General features: G+C 44.3%; 1 protein-coding gene across 1 annotated transcript; it reads right to left on the bottom strand.

The window, feature by feature from the left end:
* Nucleotides 1-1,225: 1,225 nt before the first annotated feature.
* KCNMB1 (potassium calcium-activated channel subfamily M regulatory beta subunit 1) lies at nt 1,226-23,194 on the bottom strand. Its single transcript, XM_060238340.1, has 3 exons — nt 23,023-23,194; nt 7,681-7,876; nt 1,226-1,963 (listed from the first exon to the last, which is right to left on the bottom strand). Exons 1-3 carry the CDS (start codon nt 23,157-23,159, stop codon nt 1,679-1,681), a joined length of 618 nt encoding a protein of 205 aa, XP_060094323.1. The 5' UTR covers nt 23,160-23,194; the 3' UTR covers nt 1,226-1,678.
* Between the last annotated feature and the right edge of the window lie 278 nt (nt 23,195-23,472).

Here is a 23,472-nt window from a genome sequence, read left to right as displayed (position 1 = left end):
TTCAGAAGATGTGAAAGGGGTAGGTAACTTTAATCATTTCCAGCTAAACTTGATTGCCGATGGCATCGTGTACTATAACTGCCCAAGGAAGGGGCCCATCCAAAGTAATTCTGAAGCTGCAGAAAAGAAAAGGTGTGATGGCAAAGAGTGGCAGTACCACACAGAGGAAGTGTGAGAGAGTAGGGCAATAGAGGTTTATGCAACTTTCTGCAGAAAGCTCCTTCTGGCATTGAATATGAATGTGAAGGAAACGTCTTGCAGTCCCAAAGGATTTGTGTTGTGTGTGCAAGTGTCTGTTTGTGTTCTGCCAACTGAAGTGTAGCATTCTGTGCTTTTTATGTTAAGCTTTTGTTGAAATGTCTGCGGTGCTTTCCCCCCAATATGGAATGTTCGTTATGCAGAATGGCTTAATGTAGTTTAGTCTTGTCATCTCTACTGCTGCAGGAGGTAGTGTGTTTTTAACTGACTTCTCTCAGTAACAGTTTGCTGCAGACATGACAGAATGCAGTTGTACCGAAGCTGCTCCACATAACATCCCTCATATGCAGGCTCACACAATAGACTTTTAGACAGCGACTTGGACGTCTTCCAGTGTTACTACCTTGCCATGTGTGGCCAGCATATGTGGGGTAGAAAGCCATGTTCAAGAGCTGACCGTACATATATCCCTTCTTATAGAACTCCTCTGGAAGGTCCATGCATCCATGATGTTGTAAAATTAGCAAAAAGCATTCGGTTGATTTACTAGAAGAATAAAGGGAGATGTAAACTTAAACTTTAAGGAACTATGAAATCCTTAAATGCTGTAAGCAATCATCATTAGTTAACGATAAGCAAATGTATGTGACTGATACTCACAATATCTAAATGTTCTAGAATCTTAAATATTGGCCAAATGCTTGTTTTTAAAAGAAGCCAATGAAGGCTAAGCATCAGCTAAAAAGACACAGTTTAGTCCTTATCATAACAGTTCTGCTAATGGTCTGGACAGGCCCACTCCTTAATGGTCACAGGTATGTGTGTGCTCATGTACATCAATGTAGTATTGCCAGCTCCTTCCTTTGGTATTGGATGACTTGATGATCCAGATAATAAACTGGTAGACTGCCAGTTCCATACAACATATTTAATTGCCTGTGGCAAGCTGATGATATCTAACTGTTAACACAACTAGCTCATGACATCTAACTGTTCAACAAAAGCCCTTACCTTCTTCTTCTTCTTCTTTTTTTGCAAGAATTCTGTTGAACCTGCCCCTATGCTTTGTGAAACAGATATTTTTTTTCATGTGATTGATAAACTTCAAAAATCTAGCCTTCAGCTTCTGGAAGAACTCAGGCTTGTCTCTATGCCAAGCCGGCCTTTGCAAACTGCTGCTTTAAGCCCTTTGGTTAAGTATTCTGTGGAAATACACATGTTCAGCAACTGTGTGTATGAAAGTATGATCTGTTGCTTCTGATCATTGCATAATACTGAAGCAGAAATGTGAATGTGTAATGTCTCTGTAAGTTTGTTAAATCCAAAATAATGGGTGTGTCAAGAAATATTGAGTGGCTCCCAGCCGCAAACTTCCTCTGTTTCCTTTACATCTTGTGAGTCCACAGTGTATAAAGGTGAGAGATTGTCTAGCCTCCTTGAGATGTCGGTAAGTGAACAAGAAGTAAAGACTGATGTTATACTATATACCTCTTACGTATTTTGAGGCCACAAGGACTGACAAATACTGGTTTATTTTAACCAAGACGATAATTAAGATCCCACCAGTCATCATTAAAGTTGGCCAAATCAAAGTAAAGACAAATTTATCAGGAGAGTACAATCGTTCTAAAATAACACTGGGTTCTGCTCTTGATGGATCGTAAAAACAGGGGAATGTCTTGGTTTTTGTGAAATTGGTTTTTATGCTTTCCACATCCTGTTGCACTTGATCAAAATTCTCCAGATTGACAGGAACGTAGAAGCACTGTAAGAACAAACACATGAGCGGGATATCAATTAATTGTAAATGCACACGCAAACAGAGTTATTTCAGTGGCAACTTAAAACTTACGTCAAAACCATGCAATTGTTCTGTAAGTGGGGTTCCATGAAAGGATTGCTTTTTGCCCCCCCAGTCGGAATGAAGAAGCAGACACAAGTGTTGGGTTTCAAACCGGGCCGCTTTATTAAAACATTAATTAACTGTAACTGGCAGGGGGGGTGAAAACCTGAGCCAGACAAGCCCTGGGGTCAACCCCGGACCCCGCCTTGTCCAAAGGGCGAGCCACCCTGCCCCCAGCACAAGCCCGCCATATTCGGGGTGTAGCTGAGCGGCCAGGCCTCGAGCCACCACCATCCGTGCCGGCATCAATCCCCGTGGAAAGATCCGCCCAGGTGAGGCTCCCTGTGATCTGCAATCCCCGCACTGAGCCGTGTAGCCCATCTAGGGTTCATACAGACCACCGCACCAACGGTGCTAGGCCATAGGTGCTCCCCTGGAAAACCCTGTGGTCAACCTCCTCCAGCCTGCGACCAAGACAAATACCGCTAACAATTCCTAACCTACAAGGCAGTACAAGGTAGGCGAAAAACGCCCCCCACATGAGCCAATTGCGTGGAAGCGAAAAAATTCCTACCTGGCCCCTAATAAGGCGACCGGCATACGCCTGTACTGCCAAAGGGAGGGTGGGTGGGCAGAGAGCCAAAAACGAACTGCGTGGCAGAGGGCGGGAGCCGGGGCTTATAAAGCCCCAACTCCCCGCCCCAGCAAACACCCGTATGTCGGGTGATGCTGCTCCTCCCTCCTTCCGGGAGGGGCAAAGACGGCCCCCAGCCTAAACGCCGGCAAGCCGGCTTGGCTGGGTAGGGGCCGGACCTTCTGATTTTCACATGTCTGATTTTTAAAGCTGTGAAACCAATAACAGGGTCACTGGTAAGTTTGCCAGCTTCATGTTGGAAAATACCTGGATTTTTTTTTGGGGGGGGGGGAGTGGTGAAGGCTGAGGAGGGCAGGATTTGTGGAGAGGGGGGCCTTCAGTGGAGTCCACCATAGAGTCCACCGTCCAAAGTGGCCACTTTCTCCAGGTGAACTGATACTGGTTGTCTGGAGATCAGTTGTAATCGCTGGAACAATCCAGCCATCAACTGGAGGTTGGCAACCCTAATTAGTTGGAGGAAGCAGTAGTATAAATTTTAAACTTCTGTAAATTTGTAGTTCAGTATTCTGTCACTAAATGATATCAGGGTTAGAAAGGAGCATCTGGTCCTTTCTAACCCTGCTGAATAAAGTTGTCTGTCCAGCTCTAGGTTATCTGGAAAACTCTACTAACTGGTGTATGGTGCTGCCTAGTTGCCCACTAATGTGTCCACTGTCAGACATCAGCTTAAGAACAGAGACTCCACTCTCATATCATGTTGCATCTGGGATCTTTTTAAGAACATATGAACATATGAAGCTGCCTTATACTGAATCAGACCCTTGGTCCATCAAAGTCAGTATTGTCTCCTCAGACTGGCAGCGGCTCTCCAGGGTCTCAAGCTGAGGTTTTTCACGCCTATTTGCCTGGAGCCTTTTTTGGAGATGCCGGGGATTTAACCTGGGACCTTCTGCTTTCCAAGCAGATGCTCTACCACTGAGCCACCGTCCCTCCCCTGAGAACATAAGAAGAGCCCACTGGATCAGACCAATGGTCCCTCTTAGTCTAGCATCCAGTCTCACACGGTGGCCAACTAGTTCCTCTGGAGGACCAACAATAGGATATGGAGGCTGAGGCTTTCCCCTGATTTTGCCTCTTGGCTCAGAGATTCAGATCAGTGCCTCTGAATGCGGAGGTTCCTCTCAGTTACAATGGCTAGTAGCCATTGATAGACTCCATGAATCTCTCTATTCTTTTAAAGCCAGGGCTTTTTTGGTAGAAAAAGCTCAGCAAGAGCTTATTTGCAATGTAGGCCACACCCCCTGATGTCACCAATGTTTCATATAGGGTTTTTTGGTAGAAAAAGCCCAGCGGGAATTCATTTGCATATTAGGCTACACCCCCTGATGCCAAGCTAGCTGGAACTGTGTTCCTGTGCGTTCCAGCTCACCCCCCCCCCCCCCCGTTTAAAGCTGCTTATTCCTGTGGCCATCCCTACATACTAGGGGTGCCAATCCCCAGGTGGAGGCAGGAGATACCCCAGTTTGGAGGCCCTCCCCTTGCTTCAGGGTCATCAGAAAGCAAGGGGTGTGGAGGGAAATGTCTGCTGGGCACTCCATTATTCCTTATAGAGACCGGTTCCCATAGGTATAACGGGGAATTGATTCACAGGTATCTGGGGCTTTGGGGTGGCCTGTTTTTTTGAGATAGAGGCACTGGATTTTCAGCATAGCACCCAATGCCTCCCCTCAAAATACCCTCCAAGTTTCAAAAGGATTGGAGTAGGGGGCCCAATTCTATGAGCCTCCAAAGAAAATGCCCCTACCCTTCATTATTTCCAATGGAGGAAAGCATCAAAAGGTGTGCAGTCCCTTTAAATGTGATGGCCAGAACACCCTTTGGAGTTCAATTCTGCTTGTCACAACCTTGCTCCCAGCTCCGCCCCCAAAGTCTCCTGGCTTCACCCCCAAAGTCCCCAGATATTTCTTGAATTGGACTTGGCAACCCTACTACATACTCTAACGGTGAATTGCACATTTCGTCACTCTCTGTGTAAAGTAGTATTTCCTTTTGTTCATCCTGAACCTACTGCTCACTAGTGTCATTGGATGCTCTGGAGTTCTAGCATTTTGAGAGAGGGAGAAAAAAAATCTCTTTGTAACTCTCTTCACCCCATCCATAATTTTATGAACCTCTATCACGTTCCCCTTTATAATCTCTTTTCTATTTGGGGCTCTGGGGTGGCCTGTTTTTTGAGCAGATTGGCAGGCATTAAGTAATGACTACTTAAAAATCAAAGGGTAGGATTTTTTTAAGCCATAGTGTTTATTTAAATAATAAGCTGTTGCCATGATTTCTGTAATCTCTGCTTTTTTTCTTGCTGAGCCATAAAGGAAAACATACTGCCTGCACTTTTCCTTTTATATCTTGGCAAAAAAACCGGCTAGAAACTTTTTTAAAAAAGAAAGAAAACAGAGACTTCAGAAATCATGGCCATAGATTGTTAGAATGTTAGTTCACTGTAGTGTTTACTTAAAAAAAGAACACCCCAAAATCCCATCCAGTGGCATGGGATGGAAAAATGAAGGCTGCAGAGAGAGCCAATTGGTGCTGTACTGCTCTGATAGGAATGAATACAGTAAAGTAACCAATCAAACTTATCATTGAAACTTTGTTCACAATTAGTGAATGGGATGTGAACCAAACTGGTAAGTACTCCTATTTTAGAGCTGTTAACTTACAATAATTACTGAGGTGAAGAAAATGCTTAAAGGGCATAAGGAAAATGCTGCATAAATATTACTTCTCTTAGGGCTTTTTTCCCGGGGAAACATGGTTGAATGGAGTTCTGGAACCCCTTCGTGGAAACAAAATTCTCAAAAAAACAAACACACATTTAAATGTTCATGAGGGGCACCTGTGTGTTTCTCCTTCATTTCCCTCTTGAGAGTCCCAGCACCTCTTTTTCCAGAAAACAGACCCTGAGTACTCTGTGCCAGAGGGGAAAAGTTATAAAAATGACGCCATCTAACTAAATTGTATGCCCTGTGTTTATTTCTGCCCAGCTTGCTGTTGTAAGATAGTCTACAATTAATCACCTGTAATGGATTACAATTTGAAGATAGATGCAGAACACTTGACCTCTCGTCCCCCCCCCCCCAAAAAAAGTGTTATATTTCTGCTTGATTCAGAAAACTCACTGCAGCATTTTACTTGCTGTATTCTATGTAATTTATGTGCACTTTGAAAAAACACTGTCTTCTAAATGTCAGAACAAAGTAGCAATACTGACTATCTGATAGAGAATTGCAGCATGCTGCTTTAGAAGAAACCCATCGTGAATATGTACTCTTGGGCAAACATCTCTCTTCTTAATTGTGCTGGTAGGACAAGGCATAATATGTAAGCAACTATTTATACCATCCATGAAGTAATTGTTGAGGTTTCTGTTAGGAGAATTTGCTTTATTGCTCATTTGTCTAGGGAATTTGAGATCTGCAATGTAAACAGAATGATTTTCTGCCAGCCCATGACTTACTGTATAGTATCTAGCGTAATAATGGCAGAGATCCAAAACCAAATGAATTGGTGCATAAAATGGCTCAACGTAAAATAATTCTTCCCTTTTGCGGCAAAGTGTTTATCTTTGGTGCGTTAGGCCAGCCTTTGGGAAAAGCAGCTTAATGAAACGAATCTGAAGGCTTCACTCTGCTTCTGGGATGATATGGGATAAACAGGAATGTATCGACATTAGGGTTTTCAGGTCCCCTCTGGCCACTAGCAGGGGTCGGGGAGAGGGGGTAGGGCTGCCAGATGCATGTTGGGAAACTCTGGGAGATTTGGGGATGGCACCTGGGGAGGACAGTGGTCTACAATACCATAGGGTCTGTCATCCAAAGCAGCCATTTTCTTCAGGGGAACTGATCTCTGTAGTTTGAAAACGAGCTGTAATTGCAGGGGATCCCGAGGTTCCACCTGGAGGTTGGCATCCCTTACAAAGATGCAGTGTTTTTAAAAAGTATACATAATCTACATAATCATTGTGAGCTTTTTCATTTCACTTGTTTTATCTGCTAGTGTTTCTATTTGCTATGCTAAAGCAGTTGTCAATTCCCTCCCCCCCCCCCCCCCAATATATGCTATTATTAATGGTCAGGGCAAAAGTTGACCACAATTTCAGCACGAGAGCTGAGGCGCCAACCAAATTGTCCATCAACTTTGGGATTGTGGAAGACACTTTAAAATGCTATTATGTAGTTGTTCTATTATGCAGCCTCCAGACTTTAAAATGGCTCTAAACCTGTAGGCTGGTCCATACGTTTGGGTGGCAGCCCACATCAGATGATGCCATCTGAGCTATATATTTCTCACAATGAATGCTGCAATTTGCTCTTTGGCCAGATTTTGCCACCCATGCCCCTACCTGAAACCCTACTTGCTCCAACTGCTGCATAATCAAGTAGATGTGCATTCTACCAGAAATGGTATACTTTTCATCTGTACCTTCTGGCCCAGGTGTAGCACAACTTAGAAGATGGAAGATAAGAAGATATTGGATTTATATCCCGCCCTCCACTCCGAAGAGTCTCAGAGCGGCTCACAATCTCCTTTACCTTCCTCCCCCACAACAGACACCCTGTGAGGTGGGTGGGGCTGGAGAGGGCTCTCACAGCAGCTGCCCTTTCAAGGACAACTTCTGCCAGAGCTATGGCTGACCCAAGGCCATTCCAGCAGGTGCAAGTGGAGGAGTGGGGAATCAAACCCGGTTCTCCCAGATAAGAGTTTGCACACTTAATCACTACACCAAACTGGCTCTCTAGCTAGGGATAGTTGTCTGGCTAGTATATGCTGTCTTTCATTGTATATTACCTACTATAGTAGTAGAAAACTTTGGCTGAGGGGAGACATCCTGCTGGAATGTTGCCAGTGCCCCTCCCCCTCAACCTGTTACCACACTTATACGTTATGACACCTATAACTCTTGGTTCAGGTTTGCCCCTTCAATGAAATACCTAGAGTTAGAGATCTAGTATAAGGAGTTATTCTTAACAAATGGCACTCAAACCTTGGGATTTCTTGTCCAGCTGTCTTCAGTGTAATACAGCATAACCACCTGTCCTAAGGCAGTCAAATTGACCCGGACTTCTAGGCAAGGGTAGCGAAAAATATTCTCCTCCCCAAAGTTCTTGTTGAATATGCAGTGGACTTTTTCTTTGATGCTGGCTTTCATCAGTTTGCATACACTTTCTTTGGTCCAGACGCTACAAAAAGAAATGAAAATTTTTAAAATGCTTTTAAGTGTTATATAAATATCCCCATTTTTGTGTGTGCCCTTAGCCAGTATTAGAATACTCTTATCTGCCAATTTGTTTTGGTATTTCATATGGCAAAAATGGAATGAACGGAACTGAAATCTGGTTAATATTTTCAGATGTTGTCTCTTGCACATTCAACCATGGGAGTACTTCAAAGGAAAACAGGCACTAACATTTAGTTTGGTAAATTCTACGTCAGTTGTGTTATGCTAGAAACTTAAAGTCAGTGCTGTTGCACTTTCTCCCTCTGAGGCAGAGGACATCTTGTGGGTGATTTCCCATCCTACTTGTAGGGAGGCAGGATAAATTATTTATTTATTTAAGCTTCCTGTTTCCTGTGGGAGTCATCCTTGAGTCCGTTCGTTTCCTGCCTCAGTAGGGAGAGCACCTCAGAATAGTCTCTGTAGTTGCTATTCTATTGTTGTTTTTCCTACTTGTCTTTTCTTCCTCAGCTTTCCTTTCCCCCTTACTCTTTCCTGTTTTTCTCACTTTCTCTTTCCAAAAAAGAAAAAGAAAATAAAAAAAAAGAAGGGACACGGAGAGGCCTCGTCGGGCCGGTCACCTTAACGGGTGAACATTTTATGCTCCCCTGCGAGGCTTTCAGCCCTGGGCCAGAGCTTGCCTGCACAGAGGCTGATTCCTCAAAATGCAGTGCAGCAGAGACGATTTCCTCTCCGACAAAGACAGAGAGCCCCCGGAGACGAGCCCCTGCAGTGGAGCTGGCAAGACCCAGTCACGGCTTGCTCGGGACTCCCCATCGATGCTGCATAATCGCAGGTCCACTTCAAAGCGTGCCAAAGCTTCCCATGCTGCTGCCGAGGCTTCAAGTGGAGCATGGATGCCTCACAGCAAGCAGCGGACCACAGGGACGCTGTTTTGGTGGCAAGTAATGGGGCAACGCTACTTTTAGCGCCGGGGTGTCTCACACCCAGGTGCAAGGCGCAGTAGGCTTTGCCAGTTACTCATGAGTAGACCTGTGAGATGCCTTCCAGGGAAGCGATTCGGCTGCTCTGGTTCCTGTTCTGTTGCCTAATGATTTCTTTGAGATATTGAAGGGTCAGCTTAGGGAGGTAATGGCGGGCCTTAGGAAAAGCAGAGCCAAGAGGCGTTGCAGGTCCCCATCCTCCTTTTCTTCCTCTCCCTCACCTACCCCATCTCCCTGTAGCTGACCAAAGCAAAAACCACGTAAGACTTGGCCCACCAAGGCAGCTCAAAAACAGACTGCAACAGATGTTACCCTTGGGGATCAACCCCCTGATAGGGCATCAGACCCCCCCAACTTTCCCCGTATGAACCCAGAGAGCGCTGAGGTCAACTGGAAAGAACCAGATGAATATCCCTGGGCCAAGGGAGGCCAGATTGAAGACCACCCGGGATCGGGCCTTCTCCATAGCAGCTCCCCTACTGTGGAACCAACTCCCGGAGGAGGTACGGGCCCTGCGATGTTTAGACCAATTCCGCAGGGCCTGTAAGACCCACCTCTTTAAAATAGCCTTCACTTAATACCGAGCCAAGAAAGTCCTGCTGGATATGTCTTACGTTTTAGTCACTGGATTTTATGGAAGATCTTAACTATAGCACCATAATGTTAATCTTAATGTAAGTTTAAATGATTTTAAGGATGATTTTATAATTGAAATTGTAATTATTGTATATGGTTTTATTGTACATTGTATTTACGTGTTGTGAGCCCCCCTGAGCCTGCTTTGCGGGGAGGGCGGGATATAAATAAAAAGTATTATTATTATTATTAACTAGGCCAGATGATAGGGAGGAGGGAGAGTTCTCTACTGATGACGAGGAAGGAGAGATTCCGGTTACAGAGCCGACCAGGCATTTCTTTAATATGGAGGACTACCAATACTTTCTGTCAAAGACATTAGCAGCCCTAGATCTGCATGATGATCCAGATATTGAGGAGGACTCAGAAGTAAAGCATAAGATGACATACAAGGAGGGTGACAGGGAATTCTTCCCCAGGCATAGCGCTACTGAAAAAGTCTTTCCATTTCCAACTTATTTTGAGAGACAAATGAGAGCTGAATGGAGGAAACTGTTTGCTGACAAACAATATCCAGGCTTCATTTAAAAAAAAAAACTGTACCATTTGTATTCCTTTACAAAAGAATTTTTACAGGTTCCAGCTACAGATGCCCCAATAGCAGTTCTACAAAGCTATGGCTTAGTCTCAGAAGATGGCCACGGAAACTTAAAGGACCCTTTGGATAGGAAGGCGGAATTCGCTCTATACAGAGCCCATCAGCTTCTGCAATATCACTCAAAGCCTCAGCGGTGAGCTCCTTGGTAGCCAGAGCATCCATCGTCTGGATAAGAAAATTAATAAAGATGCTTCCTGACGAAAACCCATTTGTTATTGATGAAGCAAACAGACTGCTTAAAGTGGCCTCTTTCCTCGCCAACTCAACACTAGACTCCCTAGTATTCGCCTCCAGGGCAATTGCCTCCACAATGGGAGTATGGTGTGCTCTGTGGCTAAGAGCTTGGTCCGTGGATACCAGATCCAAGAACATTGTGATGGCATAGCCTTTTCAAGGTGGCTGTCTTTGGAGAGCACCTAGATAAGATCTTGGTAGAAACACAGGATAAAAAGAAGGCAATGCCACGTTTCATCAGATGCCAAGAAGGCCGTTCTACATTCTCCTCTTACTTTCATTCGCAACACACCCTACAAAAGTTCAGACAGTGCTCAAAGAGCAGCTCACAGCCCTCTTCCAAGCAACCTTTTCACAGACACACCTTCAACAACAGGTTCAATAAACCAGGCAAGCAATCAGATAGAGCTGACCGTGATCAGAAGGCCAAGCAATGACTACCAAAGCATACCCGTCGGTACCCGCCTTCTACACTTCGCAGATGTTTGGCAGGAAGCACAAATAGACAGTAGGTGCAAAGAAGTGGTATCGGACGGGTACAAGATCAAATTCACCAGCTTTCCACCCCAACAATTCATCTGATCCCCAGAACATCAAAACACTCAAAAAAGACTTTGTACTCTACAAGCCATCCAGCACCTATTAGCAATTCAAGCAATAGAGAAAGTGCCAGTAGAAGAATAACAATTAGGAGTCTACTCCATATTTTTCACAGTGCCCAAAAGACCAGGGGACTGGAGGGCAGTCCTAGACTTAAAGTATGTCAACAGATTCATCACGCCCAAGCACTTCAGAATGGAGACCCTAAGGTCCATAGCGGAATCCCTCCGACCCAGGGCACTACTAACGTTCATTGACCTGACGGAAGCTTATCTGCACATACCAATATTTGCTGGCCACAGGAAGTTCCTCGGGTTCTATTACAATGGAGACCACTATCAGTTCAAGGCCTTGCCATTCGGTCTGGCATCTGCTTTGAGAGTCTTTAACAAGGTATTGGTAAACTCGATCACAATTCTTCGAAAAAAGGGCTTACGTGTTCATCTATATTTGGATGACATTCTGATTCGGATGCCCTCAATCTCAATGGCCCACTCGACCGCCAATCATACCATAAGATGCCTGGAGGAGTTTGGCTTCATGATCAACAGGCAGAAAAGCTCCCTAACTCCATCTCAGCGCCTGGAACACCTGGGAGTGGTGATCGACACAAAGAGGACATGACTTCTGTTGCCCCGGTGGAAGGCACAAATGGCGACAGCAGTAATCAAGAGCAAACAATCCTCCCTGATGTCTCTGGCGTCACTTAAAGGTTCAATGATCACATCAGTAGATTCAGTCCAATGGAGGAGATTCCATGCCAGACAGTTCCAGAGCTTCCTGAGACCTTTCCAATGCCACATCTAAAAAAAAATCCGACATTACACTCAGAGTTCCCCTGCAGGTAAAGACGGGCCTGAAGTGGTGGACAATTCTCTCCAATCTATTACAGGGAAAATGCTTTTGGATAGCAGAATGGCAACAAATCTTTACGGACACCAGCTTGTCTGTCTGGGGAGCAACTCATCAACAGCTTCCAGTCCAGGGGTCGTGGACCAGTCAGGAATCAAAACTCCTGATAAATGTGTTGGAGCTTTGGTCCGTCAGATTGCCACTATTGCATTTTGCCCCTCTCCTTCTACACAAACATCTCCTGATAAGCACAGACAATATTGCAGCCAAAGCTTATGTCAACAAGCAGGGTGGATCCAGATCCCAACTATTTCACAAAGAAGCTTGCAGTCTGTTCGCATGGGCACAGTCACACGTCTGCTCGATCAGGGCAGAACATGTGCAGGGAGTACTCAACACCCAAGCAGACTGGCTAGCAGACAGCAACTCAGACAAGGAGAGTGGGAACTCGAACAGAGCTCCTTCCAAGAGATTGTGACGTATCTGGGGGAACCAAAAGTGGACCTATTTGCTGCTCCATCAAATCACAAACTCCCCCACTTTTTAACTTGATATCATCACCATCTGGCAGAAGGCACGGATGCACTGATGGCCACCTGGCTGAAGGAGCTGCTATATGCATTTCCACCGCTGCTTCTGTTACCAAGACTCCTCAGACGGATAAGACAATTCCAAGCAGAAATGATCGTGGTAGCTCCATATTGGCCGAGAAGGTCATGGCTGGCAGACCTGCAGGAGCTGGCAATTCAAGAACCAATGACTCTACAGGTGACAGGAGATTTACTACACCAGGGCCCAATTCTACATCCCAACCCAGAGTGGTACCGGCTGACCGCATGGAGATTGAAAGGCAAAGACTGACACACTTAGGATACTCAGAACAGGTCACTACAACCATTCTGGTGGCCAGAAAAGCCTCCACCCAGAAAATATGCAATTATAAGAACATAAGAGAAGCCATGTTGGATCAGGCCAATGGCCCATCCAGTCCAAAACTCTGTGTCACACAGTGGCCTATATCTATCTATCTATCTATCTATCTATCTATCTATCTATCTATCTATCTATCTATCTATCTATCTATCTATCTATCTATCTATCTGTCTGTCTGTCTGTCTGTCTGTCTGTCTGTCTGTCTGTCTGTCTGTCTGTCTGTCTGTCTGTCTGTCTGTCTGTCTGTCTGTCTGTCTGTCTGTCTGTCTGTCTGTCTATATCTGTGTGTGTGCGCGCGCACACACACATATACATATACATACATATACACACATATACTGTGGCTAATAACCACTGATGGACCTCTGCTCATATTTTTATCCAATCCCCTCTTAAAGCTGGCTATGCTTGTAGCCACCACCGCCTCCTGTGGCAGTTAATTCCACATGTTAATCACCCTTTGGGTGAAGAAGTATTTCCTTTTATCCGTTTTAACCTGACTGCTTAGCAATTTCATTGAATGCCCACGAGTTCTTGTATTGTGAGAAAGGGAGACAAGTACTTCTTTCTCTACCTCATGCATAATCTTATAAACCTCTATCATGTCACCCCGCAGTCGACGTTTCTCCATAGGGAAAGTGTTCCAAACCTTTAATCATTCTAGTTGCCCTTTTCTGGACTTTTTCCAGTGCTATAATATCTTTTTTGAGGTGCGGTGACCAGAATTGTACACAATACTCCAACTGAGACCACACTATCGTTTTATACAGGGGCATTATGATACTGGCTGATTTGTTTTCAATTCCTTTCCTAATAATTCCCAGCATGGCGTTGGCCTTTTTTATTGCAGTCGCATACTGTTTTGACATTTTCAGTGAGTTGTCTACCATGACCCTAAGATCTCTGTCTTGGGCAGTCTCTGCCAGTTCACAACCCATCAACTTGTATTTGTAGCTGGGATTCTTGGCCCCAATGTGCATTACTTTGCATTTCGCCACATTGAACCTCATCTGCTACGTTGACGCCCACTCACCCAGCCTCAAGAGATCCCTTTGGAGTGCCTCACAATCCTCTCTGGTTCTCACCACCCTGAACAATTTAGAGTCATCTGCAAAATTGGCCACTTCACCGCTTACTCCCAACTCCAGATCATTAATGAACAAGTTAAAGAGCATGGGACCCAGCACTGAGCCCTGTGGCACTCCACTGCTTACCATCCTCTACTGCGAAGACTGCCCATTTATACTCACTCTCTGCTTCCTATTAATTAGCCAGTTTTTGATCCACAAGAGGACCTGTCCTTTTACTCCATGACTCTCGAGCTTTCTAAGGAGCCTTTGATGAAGAACTTTATCAAAAGCTTTCCGGAAGTCACGATAAACAACATCTATTGGGTCCCCTTTGTCCACATGTTTGTTCACCCCCTCAAAGAACTATAACAGGTTAGTGAGACAAGATCTTTCCTTACAGAACCCATGCTGAGTCTTCCTCAATAACTTGTGTCCATCAATGTGCCTACTCATTCTGTCCTTGATAATGCTTTCTACCAACTTTCCCAGTATTGAAGCCAGACTGACTGGCCTGTAATTTCCCGGATCTCCTCTGGAACCCTTTTTAAAGATGGGGGTGACATTTGCTACCTTCCAGTCCTCAGAACGGAGGCAGATTTCAATGAAAGATTACATATTTTTGTCAGGAGATCCACAAGTTGAACTTTGAGTTCTTTCAGAACTTTTGGATGTATGCCATCCGGACCTGGTGACTTATTAGCTTTTAATTCGTCAATCAGTTGTAGGACCTCCTCTCTTGTCACCTCAATTTGACTCAGGTCTTTCAACACCCCTTCCAAAATTAGTGGTTCTGGAGCGGGCAAACACTTCTCATTTTCCACAGTGAAGACTGAGGCAAAAAATGCATTCAGCTTCTCAGCCATTTCCCTATCCTCCTTCAGTAATCCTTTTACCCCTTGGTCATCCAAGGGCCCCTCTGCCTCCCTGGCTGGTTTCCTGCTTCTAATATATTTGAAGACATTTTTATTGTGTTTATGTTTTTTGCAATATGCTCCTCATAGTCCCTTTTTGCCTGCCTGATCACAGTCTTGCATTTGATTTGCCACAGCCTGTGTTCCCTTTTATTAATCTCACTTAGAGTAGCTTTCCACCGCTTAAAGGAGTCCTCCTTACCTTTTACAGCTTCCATCACTTTGTTTGTTAACCATGCAGGTCTTTTCTTATACCAGTTTGGTGTAGTGGTTAAGTATGAGGACTCTTATCTGGGAGAACCTGGTTTGATTCCCCACTCTTCCACTTGCACCTGCTGGCATGGCCTTGGGTCAGCCATAGCTCTGGCAGAGGTTGTCCTTGAAAGGGCAGCTGCTGTGAGAGCCCTCTCCATCCCCACCCACCTCACAGGGTGTCTCTTGTGGGGGAGGAAGGTAAAGGAGATTGTGAGCCGCTCTGAGACTCTTCAGAGTGGAGGGCGAGATATAAATCCAATATCTTCTTCTTCTTTCCTAACTTGTGGTATATATTTTATCTGAGCTTCTAGGATTGAGCTTCCCCAAGGGTTTTGACTGTATTTACCTTTCCTTTCAGTTTCCTCTTCACATGCCTCCTCATCTCAGATAATTTACCCCTTTTACAGTTAAACGTGGTTGTGCCGGTCTTTTGGAGCAACTCTCTATTTATACAAATAGTGAAATCAATAACATTATGGTCACTGCTCCCAAGTGGTGCGATCACTTTTACATCTCTCACCAAGCCTTAGGACCAAATCCAGGATCTCCCAACCCCTGATAGGTTCTGTGACCATCTGCTCCATAGCACAGTCATTGAGAGCATCTAGAAACTCAATCTCTTTCTCTTGACGTGAACACATATTGACCCAGTCAATCTGCGGGTAGTTAAAATCACGTATTACGACACATTTTACGTTTAGCCACTATCTTTAATCCTTCCATCATATTATAATCGTTCTCTATCTTTTGATTTGGTGGGCGATAACAAACTCCCATAGTTAAATTTTCTTTTGGGCCCTCTGTTTCGACCCAAAGCATTTCTAGAAGGGAATCTAATTCTTTGATCTCAGTCTTACTGCACCGTATACCCTCTCTGACATACAGAGCCACCCCACCTCCAACCCTTCCCTCCTTATCCTTCCGATATAACTTATATCCAGGAATCACCATGTCCCACTGATTCTCCTCATTCCACCAAGTTTCTGAAATTCCCACAATGTCTATGTTTTTCTTCAACACTAAACTTTCCAACTCAGCAATTTTACTTCGAACACTTTTAGCATTTGTATACAAACATCTATAATCTCCCTATAAGTTAGGCCTGCAACCTTCCTCCTGCTCCCTCGAGACCAGTCCATACTGTTTGTCACCATCTCAGTGGACAACTCTGATCCGTTACCCGGTAGAAAAGTAACAGCTAACCCTTCATCTCTTTGAGATGAGTCCTCCCGAACCAGAGACATTTCATCTCCTGTCGGCATTCCTCCAAGATTTAGTTTAAAAACTGCTCTGCCACCTTTTTGATTTTAAGCGCCAGCAGCCTGGTTCCATCTGGAGACAAGTGGAGACAGTCTCTTTTGTACACCTCCTGCTTGTTCCAGAAAGCATCCCAGTGCCTAAAAAACTTAAACCCTTCCTCCCTACACCATCGTCTCATCCACACATTGAGACTTCTAATTTGTGCCTGTCTCTCCAGCCCTGCATGTGGAACAGGTAGCACTTCTGAGAAGGCTACCTTGGAGGTCCTGGCCTTAAGTCTCCTGCCTAGCAGCCTAAATTTTTCCTCCAGGACCTCACGACTGCATTTCCCCACATCGTTGGTGCCAACATGCACCATGAGCACTGGCTTCTCCCCAGCACTGTCTATCAGCCTATCTACAACACGCGTAATGTCCACTACCTTCACACCAAGGAATCAAGTCACCATATGGTCAGCATGTGGTTTTGCCACCCAGCTGTCTACTTGCATAAGGATCAAATCACCAACTACGAAGACCCCCCTCTCTCCCTGCCCAGGGATGGTTCCTTGGCACGAAAGGATACCCGCTCACCAACTGAAGAAGAGGTCCCTTCTGAGGGCGCATTCCCCTTATCCTCACATGGTGCCCTGTTCCCTTTCGACCCTCATGCTCCCTGGCAGCAATGGGGCTGCCACATTCAGAGTGGGGCTCATCTAATATGTCCCCAAGAGTCTTCTCCGAGTGCCTAACTGGCTGTCTCTGCTTCTCCAGGTCAGTCACCTCGGCCTCAAGGGTACAGACTCATTCCCTGAGTACCAGGAGCTCCTTGCATCGAACACACACCCAAGACTTCTGTCCTGTGGGCAGATAGTCATACATGTGACACTCAGTGCAAACCACTGGAAAGCCCCCACATCCCTGCTGGCATTCTACCTTCATGATAGCTTTTTTAAAAAATATACAGTCCCCTTTTAAATCCTGTTTGTTTATGTGGCTCTCCTTCTGGAGGGTCTACTTACCTTATTGGAAACACAAGGAAAATAGGGATCTGGGTTCCTGGTCCTTACACAGCCCCCAAGCTAAGAGCAAGGCGCAGCTTAATAATGCAAAGAGGGTGGGGCCTCAGTCTGCCCCAGGAACACAGCCACTCCTAATCAATCAGCAATAATCACCTTCAGCCCATTCAAACCAAACAAACAGCAGTTTCCCAGCAACCACAATCTCAGAATTTTCAGCAATCACACAGCTACACAAACTCAGAAATTCTCAGCAACTCCCCCAGGTGTTTAGAAAGCCAAAGCTCACCCTTATAGCACTTCTTATCTGCTCTCTCTCAGAGCTCTCTGAAAGGTGTTTGTCAGATGGTGTCATAGAAAGATGGTTGAGCCACTTCACCCGCCACTTATAATTACTAAATTTTTTAAAAGACAGCTTGGAGTCAGGCCTCAATGCCACTACACTACTGCATCAGGTGGTGGCTCTAGCTTCAGTCTTACCAAACATATGCAGAACACCTATATCTAAACACTCTCACATTCTGTGTTTTCTGAGAGGCGCCTCTCTCAGCCACCACAAACACAAAAATCCCTACTTGGAATCTCAACACCGTCCTTCGGACACTGACAAAAGCACCTTTTGAGCCAATTAAGAAGATCTCTCTAGCCTACCTTAGAATGAAAGTCTTATTTCTGGTGACTGTCACATCAGCTAGAAGAGTCTCAGAACTGGGAGCATCGTCAGTAGACTCCGATTATTGTGTAACTCACAGGGATAAGGTTGTCTTACGCACTGTTCAATCTTTTCATCCTAAGATAGACTCATCATTCCACAGATCTCAGGAAATTTGTCTACCATCTTTTTGCCTGCATCCGGTACATCCAAAGGAAAAGACCTGGCACTCACTAGACGTTCAAAGAGCTCTAAAACAGTATATAACCCAAATAAGAGATATAAGGTCCACAGATTCACTTTTCATCAACATCGTACCTCCCCACACAGGTAGAAAAATGTTTCCAGCAGCCATCAGTAAGGTAATAAGACTTTGTATTGCGGAAGCTTATAAGAAAGCCTACAAGTACCTCAAGGTATCACCACCCTCTCAGTAAGGAGTACCACGACGAACACAGCACTAGCCAACAGAGTCTTGATGGAAGAGATTTGCAAAGCAACATGGTCGTCTGTCTCTACATTCATATGCCATTATAAGATCAATTCGTATGCATCAGCAGATGCAGTCTTTGGAAGGAAGGTCCTACAACACGTTTTGGAGGGCTGAGATGGCAGAGGCCCACCCAAGCTTTAGAGACACTGCTTTAAGATTTCCCACAAGATGTCCTCTGCCTCAGAGGGAGAACGACCATTGGATACTCATTATGAAGGGTCCTTCTCCTCTGAGGACAAGAGGACAACTTGGCCCTCCCAGCTCGCCATCTCTGCACTCCAAAAGAGTTTATCAGCCTATCAAATACCAGTGGCTAGGTGTCTGGCAAGACTATTCTTTACCCACCTTTCTTCAACCTAGTGTCAAGTTATACATATTATTCTGAGGTTTGTCTTGATTGTTATCATGCTTTTAAGCTGTTATATCTTACAGTTGTTCCAGTTTTTCTCTCATTTGTACTGCTGTCCAACTATGTTACTGAACTGACTCAAGTTACTGTACTGACTCAAGGGTGTTACTGAACTGACTCAAGGGTGACTCCCACAGGAAACAGGAAGCTTAAATAAATAAATAATTTATCCTGCCTCCCTACAAGTAGGATGCGAAATCACTCACAAGATGTCCTCTTGTCCTCAGAGGAGAAGGACCCTTCACAATGAGTATCCAATGGTCGTTTCTGCTCCTCTATAGCCTGTAAATTCTATGGTATCTATTATTATAGTTGCTTAATGTTGAATGTAAATATTGTGGTGATAACAGTGGCTCAGGAACATTTGGCTTTTTGGCATGAAACATGGGCACTGCTCCCCAATGAATATCCCTGAATAAGCATTTTTGCAACAAATTGTATTTATGGGGAAATTTCCCTACAAATTATAACAACAGTTCCATAAATAATTGTGATTATTCTGGAGACAATATGGGTTCTCTGCTTTCTCCAGTGAAGTATTTGGCTGCTCGGGAACTCCTCTTTTAGGACTTAGGTCACTGGCAAACATACTGTGAATGCTATTAAGATTAACAGTTGTGGGGAGCTAATAACCACATTAATGTACAGAGCAGAAAATCGGAAAAACGAATGAAAAAAAGAAGAGTGGGCACTGTTAGTTTTGGGTTCAGGATTTAATTTTTATTTTAAACCAATTGAGATGGGGATAAAGATGGACAATATATTTTAGCTCAGGGTTTAAATGGGCGATCCTCTTATTCACAAGTATACCCCTTCATGTCTAAAACATGAGATGGGACTATTAAAAATACCTCTGTATGAAGGGAAGAAAATTCTGTGCCCTTCTACATATTTCATCAGTGCGTTCCGCACTTTGAAGCATATTTCTCCTAGCGTGGTTTCAATACCATAGTCATAAATTATGATCAATACCTTGATCAATATCATCAGTGCCATAAATGGAAGCAAAATGCTGAACTGAGCTGAAAGCAATGAGGTAAGGTTGCATGTGAGATATATCCTCTCACTGTAGTGCTACATTTTAAAAAACCCAGACTCCTCCCCCACCCACATCTTGAAAATCCTGGTGATTAAGGAAGATAACCTCTCATTCCAATGTTCTCAAACACCTTCCATGGGCCAGCTATGCAACTGTGAATTTTAACTGCCTCTTCAGTTGGATTGTTTTCTCCTACCTGTCTATCATTTCACAGAAAGGTTTCTGGAGTGAGGGGTACAATCTCTGAGAATTTCATGCTGGTCATTACCTTTAAAGCCCTATATGGCCGAGGACCTACCTACCTACGAGCCCCAGAGAGCACTGAGGTCAGTAGGGAAAAACAAACTGACCATCCCTGGGGCAAAAGAAGTTAAACTTCAGAATACCCACGCTCGGGCCTTTTCTACTGTGGCCCCATACCTTTGGAATCAGCTCCCAGAGGAGGTGCAGGCCCTGCGGAGCCTTGATCAGTTCCGCAGGGCCTGCAAGACCACCCTCTTCAAGCTGGCATTCATGAATTGCTGAATTATAGCTGTAACAAGGAAAACGCCAAAACGATCTGGTTCAGGGACCCTGTTATTATTATGTCAACTGACAGGGATAGCGTCAAACAACAATGTTAATGTTAGATTTAGTAATGTTTTAATTAAGTATTGACTGGTTTTTAAATAATGTAATTTAATGTTTTTATCTATTGTATTGTTTGCTTATGGATGTTGTTAGCCGCCCTGAGCCTGCTTCGGCGGGGGAGGGCGGGATACAAATAAAAATTTTACTTACTTACTTACTTACTTACTAATTGAATGGAAGAAGAAAATTTACAAAAACATGTTTCCCATTGAAATCAATGAATAAATATGTAATTGCTTGCTTGCTTATACCAATATTAAACCAAATCAAGTTCTTAAAAAGACAACAGAATGAATTCCAAGTACAAAAAAAGTCACATTCCCAACAAAATATAAGATATCCTTTTCTGATGGTGACCTCATAAACTGCCTACTTGCATCTTTAGCCATTTAAGAGTAAACGAGGGAGCAATAAAAGCAGGTCTACTCAGAACTAAGTTCCATTTTATTTAGAAGGGGCTTACTCATGCTGTCTTATCCTGAATAAGATCGCAGTCAAGGTTAGTATTTTCTACTCAGACTGGCAGCAGCTTTCCAGACAGGGCAAGCCCTGTCAGTAGGCAAACTCGGCAATTGCGTAGGGCACTGGCCTTCTGGGGGCATTGAATTGGATGCCCCCATGTGACTCTGTGATGTTATCAGTGTGGGGGGGGCACCAGAAGTTAGCATTGCCTAGGGTGCCGGAGTGTCTAGGGCCAGCCCTGTTTCCAGAGTCTCAGGCTAGAGGTATTTTTCGTCACCTACAACTTGATACTTACAACTGGAGATGTCAGGAATTGAACCTGGGACCTTCTGCATGCCAAACAAATGATCTACCGCAGATCCATGGCCCCTCCCCATGGCTCCCAAGACAGTGGTTTAAGGATTGCAGTCTGGATCTCCAAAATAACTGTCAAAACCATAGGGTTAATAGGCCCACCCATGTGAATCCTGGGAACTTTTGTGGGTAGAGCCTTAAAGGGGGAAACGGCGCTGATGCTGTGATTTCAGTTCTGGATAATCACCCAGAAGTGATGTCGCAGCATCCATGCCTCATTTTCCCACTGGTTCCCCCCCCTCCCCCGCCCAATTGCTTACTTGACTGAATACAGGCATAAACTGACTAGTTTATGGCATGGTATTCACGCAAATAACCTTCTTGTTTTTAAAAAATAGAGGGAATACATGCAACCTTAATATAAAATAGACTGATTCCTTTCCCAAGGTATGCACAGCTTCCCAAACATAACCAATATTTTGTTAGCTATCTCTAGCCAGTTAGAAATGTCATGGCTGTCACTATGTGAAATACTGTGACTATTCAGATCTCAAACAGTGTGGGCCTTGGCTTCTGGATTGGAGCTTTATGGTTAAGTAACATGCCATAGTTAGAAACTTGATTAGACATTACCAAATACTACCCTTTAATACAGGGCATTTTCCCACAGAGCTTACCGCGGAGCAACGTCCCTCTTCACCGCGCAGCATCTGCGCGGATTTCTCACCAACTGCTCCACAGAAACAGGAAGAGCCGTGGCTTTTGCGTCGCTAACGTAAACTGGTTTTTAGCGGTTTACATTTGCGACGCAAAAGGCCCAATACTTCCTGGTTCTGCAGAGCAGTTGGTGGGAAATCCGCGCAGACGCTGCACGGTGAAGAGGGACGTCGCTCCGCGGTAAGCTCTGTGGGAAAACGCCCATAGTCTCTTGAAACAAATCCTATCTCTATATCTGCCAAGTACAGTTATTTCTGGATTGTCTAAATATCTGTGGTAACCTTCCACTGTATTATAATTCATACTGAGTAACATATAGAAACATTTTTCAATTGCCATATATCTTCCCCTGTTTTTATATATATATTTTCTTTCTGTAATTTTGCAGAAGTTTCAATCATTAATTCAAAGTTTAGTTCTTGTAAGAAATATGTAATTATACTTAAAAACCGGGTAGCGTTTGGCAATGAAGAAGTGTCTGAATAGCATTTCTTCCTATTGAAACTGATTCCCCCCCCCCCCCCCTTCAAAACGACTTTTAATGATCACAGTATGGGTTGCACATTCCCTTACTTGATTAGTGGGACACTTTTTGTCCCTTGGAGCTGAAGAATCATGCAACATGGTTCAAGGGGAGACCATTTTTGGTCCTCCTTTTCAAGTGGCAGGATCCTGAAAATGGGGTCATTGCAAATACTAGCCTTTGCATGGACAGCCTGCATACGGCATTCCTTCAGATGCATGCTGGAGGGGAGAGGTACTAGCCCACTTCCCCACCTGAAATGAATTATTGCTTAGCTATGCTGAATTGGGTCTGTTACACAATTTAAGTTCCCAAAGTGATTTGGCTGGTTATTGTCTTTGGACTCAAACAAATCCTAAGGGGGACAGAGGGGGGTGTTTGTCCCGGGCGCCAATGGAGGGGTGTGTGCCAAATTGAGTATGGAGTCCATTGTATTCTATGGTACCATATGATAGAATATCCCATAAGGGGGCAATGTTTTTTAATTTTCCCTCCCCTCAAAAAAACATGTAGATCCGGTCCTGTGCAGCACACTAGTAAATAACAGGGAAGGTTCTGAATGTTGAGGGAGTCACATTTATGCATATTAAATAATCTGTTACCTCCTCTTGTATTTTGGCACAATGGTGATCCCAATAAAGAAATACATCAGCACTGAGCATGCCACCATTCCCAAGCCCAGGAAGAGTGCCCTGGTGTCCCCACGCTTAAGTGCTGTCACCAGCTTTTTCCCCAACATGATTTATTGCGATGAGATGGGTTTTGTAGTCTGTATCCCTGTTAGAACAAAACACACACACACAACAAAACAAAACAAAAATGACACAATCTGGTCTATTTGTTGTGATAGTTTGACATATATTATCACCTTGGGGAACCTGCCTAATTGGTTTCATTCTTTTAAAACCTGCAAATATTTGCTTTCCTGGAACTAAAGATTCAAAATAAGCTCAACAGCATATGAACATATAAAGCTGCCTTATACTGAATGAGACCCTCGGTCCATCAAAGTCAGTATTGTCTACTCAGACTGGCAGCGGCTCTCCAGGTCT

The sequence above is a fragment of the Heteronotia binoei genome, chromosome 5 (genome assembly GCF_032191835.1).
Source record: "Heteronotia binoei isolate CCM8104 ecotype False Entrance Well chromosome 5, APGP_CSIRO_Hbin_v1, whole genome shotgun sequence".
Lineage (NCBI taxonomy): Eukaryota > Metazoa > Chordata > Lepidosauria > Squamata > Gekkonidae > Heteronotia > Heteronotia binoei.
The sequence above is the reverse complement of the archived record's forward strand: the minus strand, read 5'-3'. Positions and strand labels throughout refer to the sequence as shown.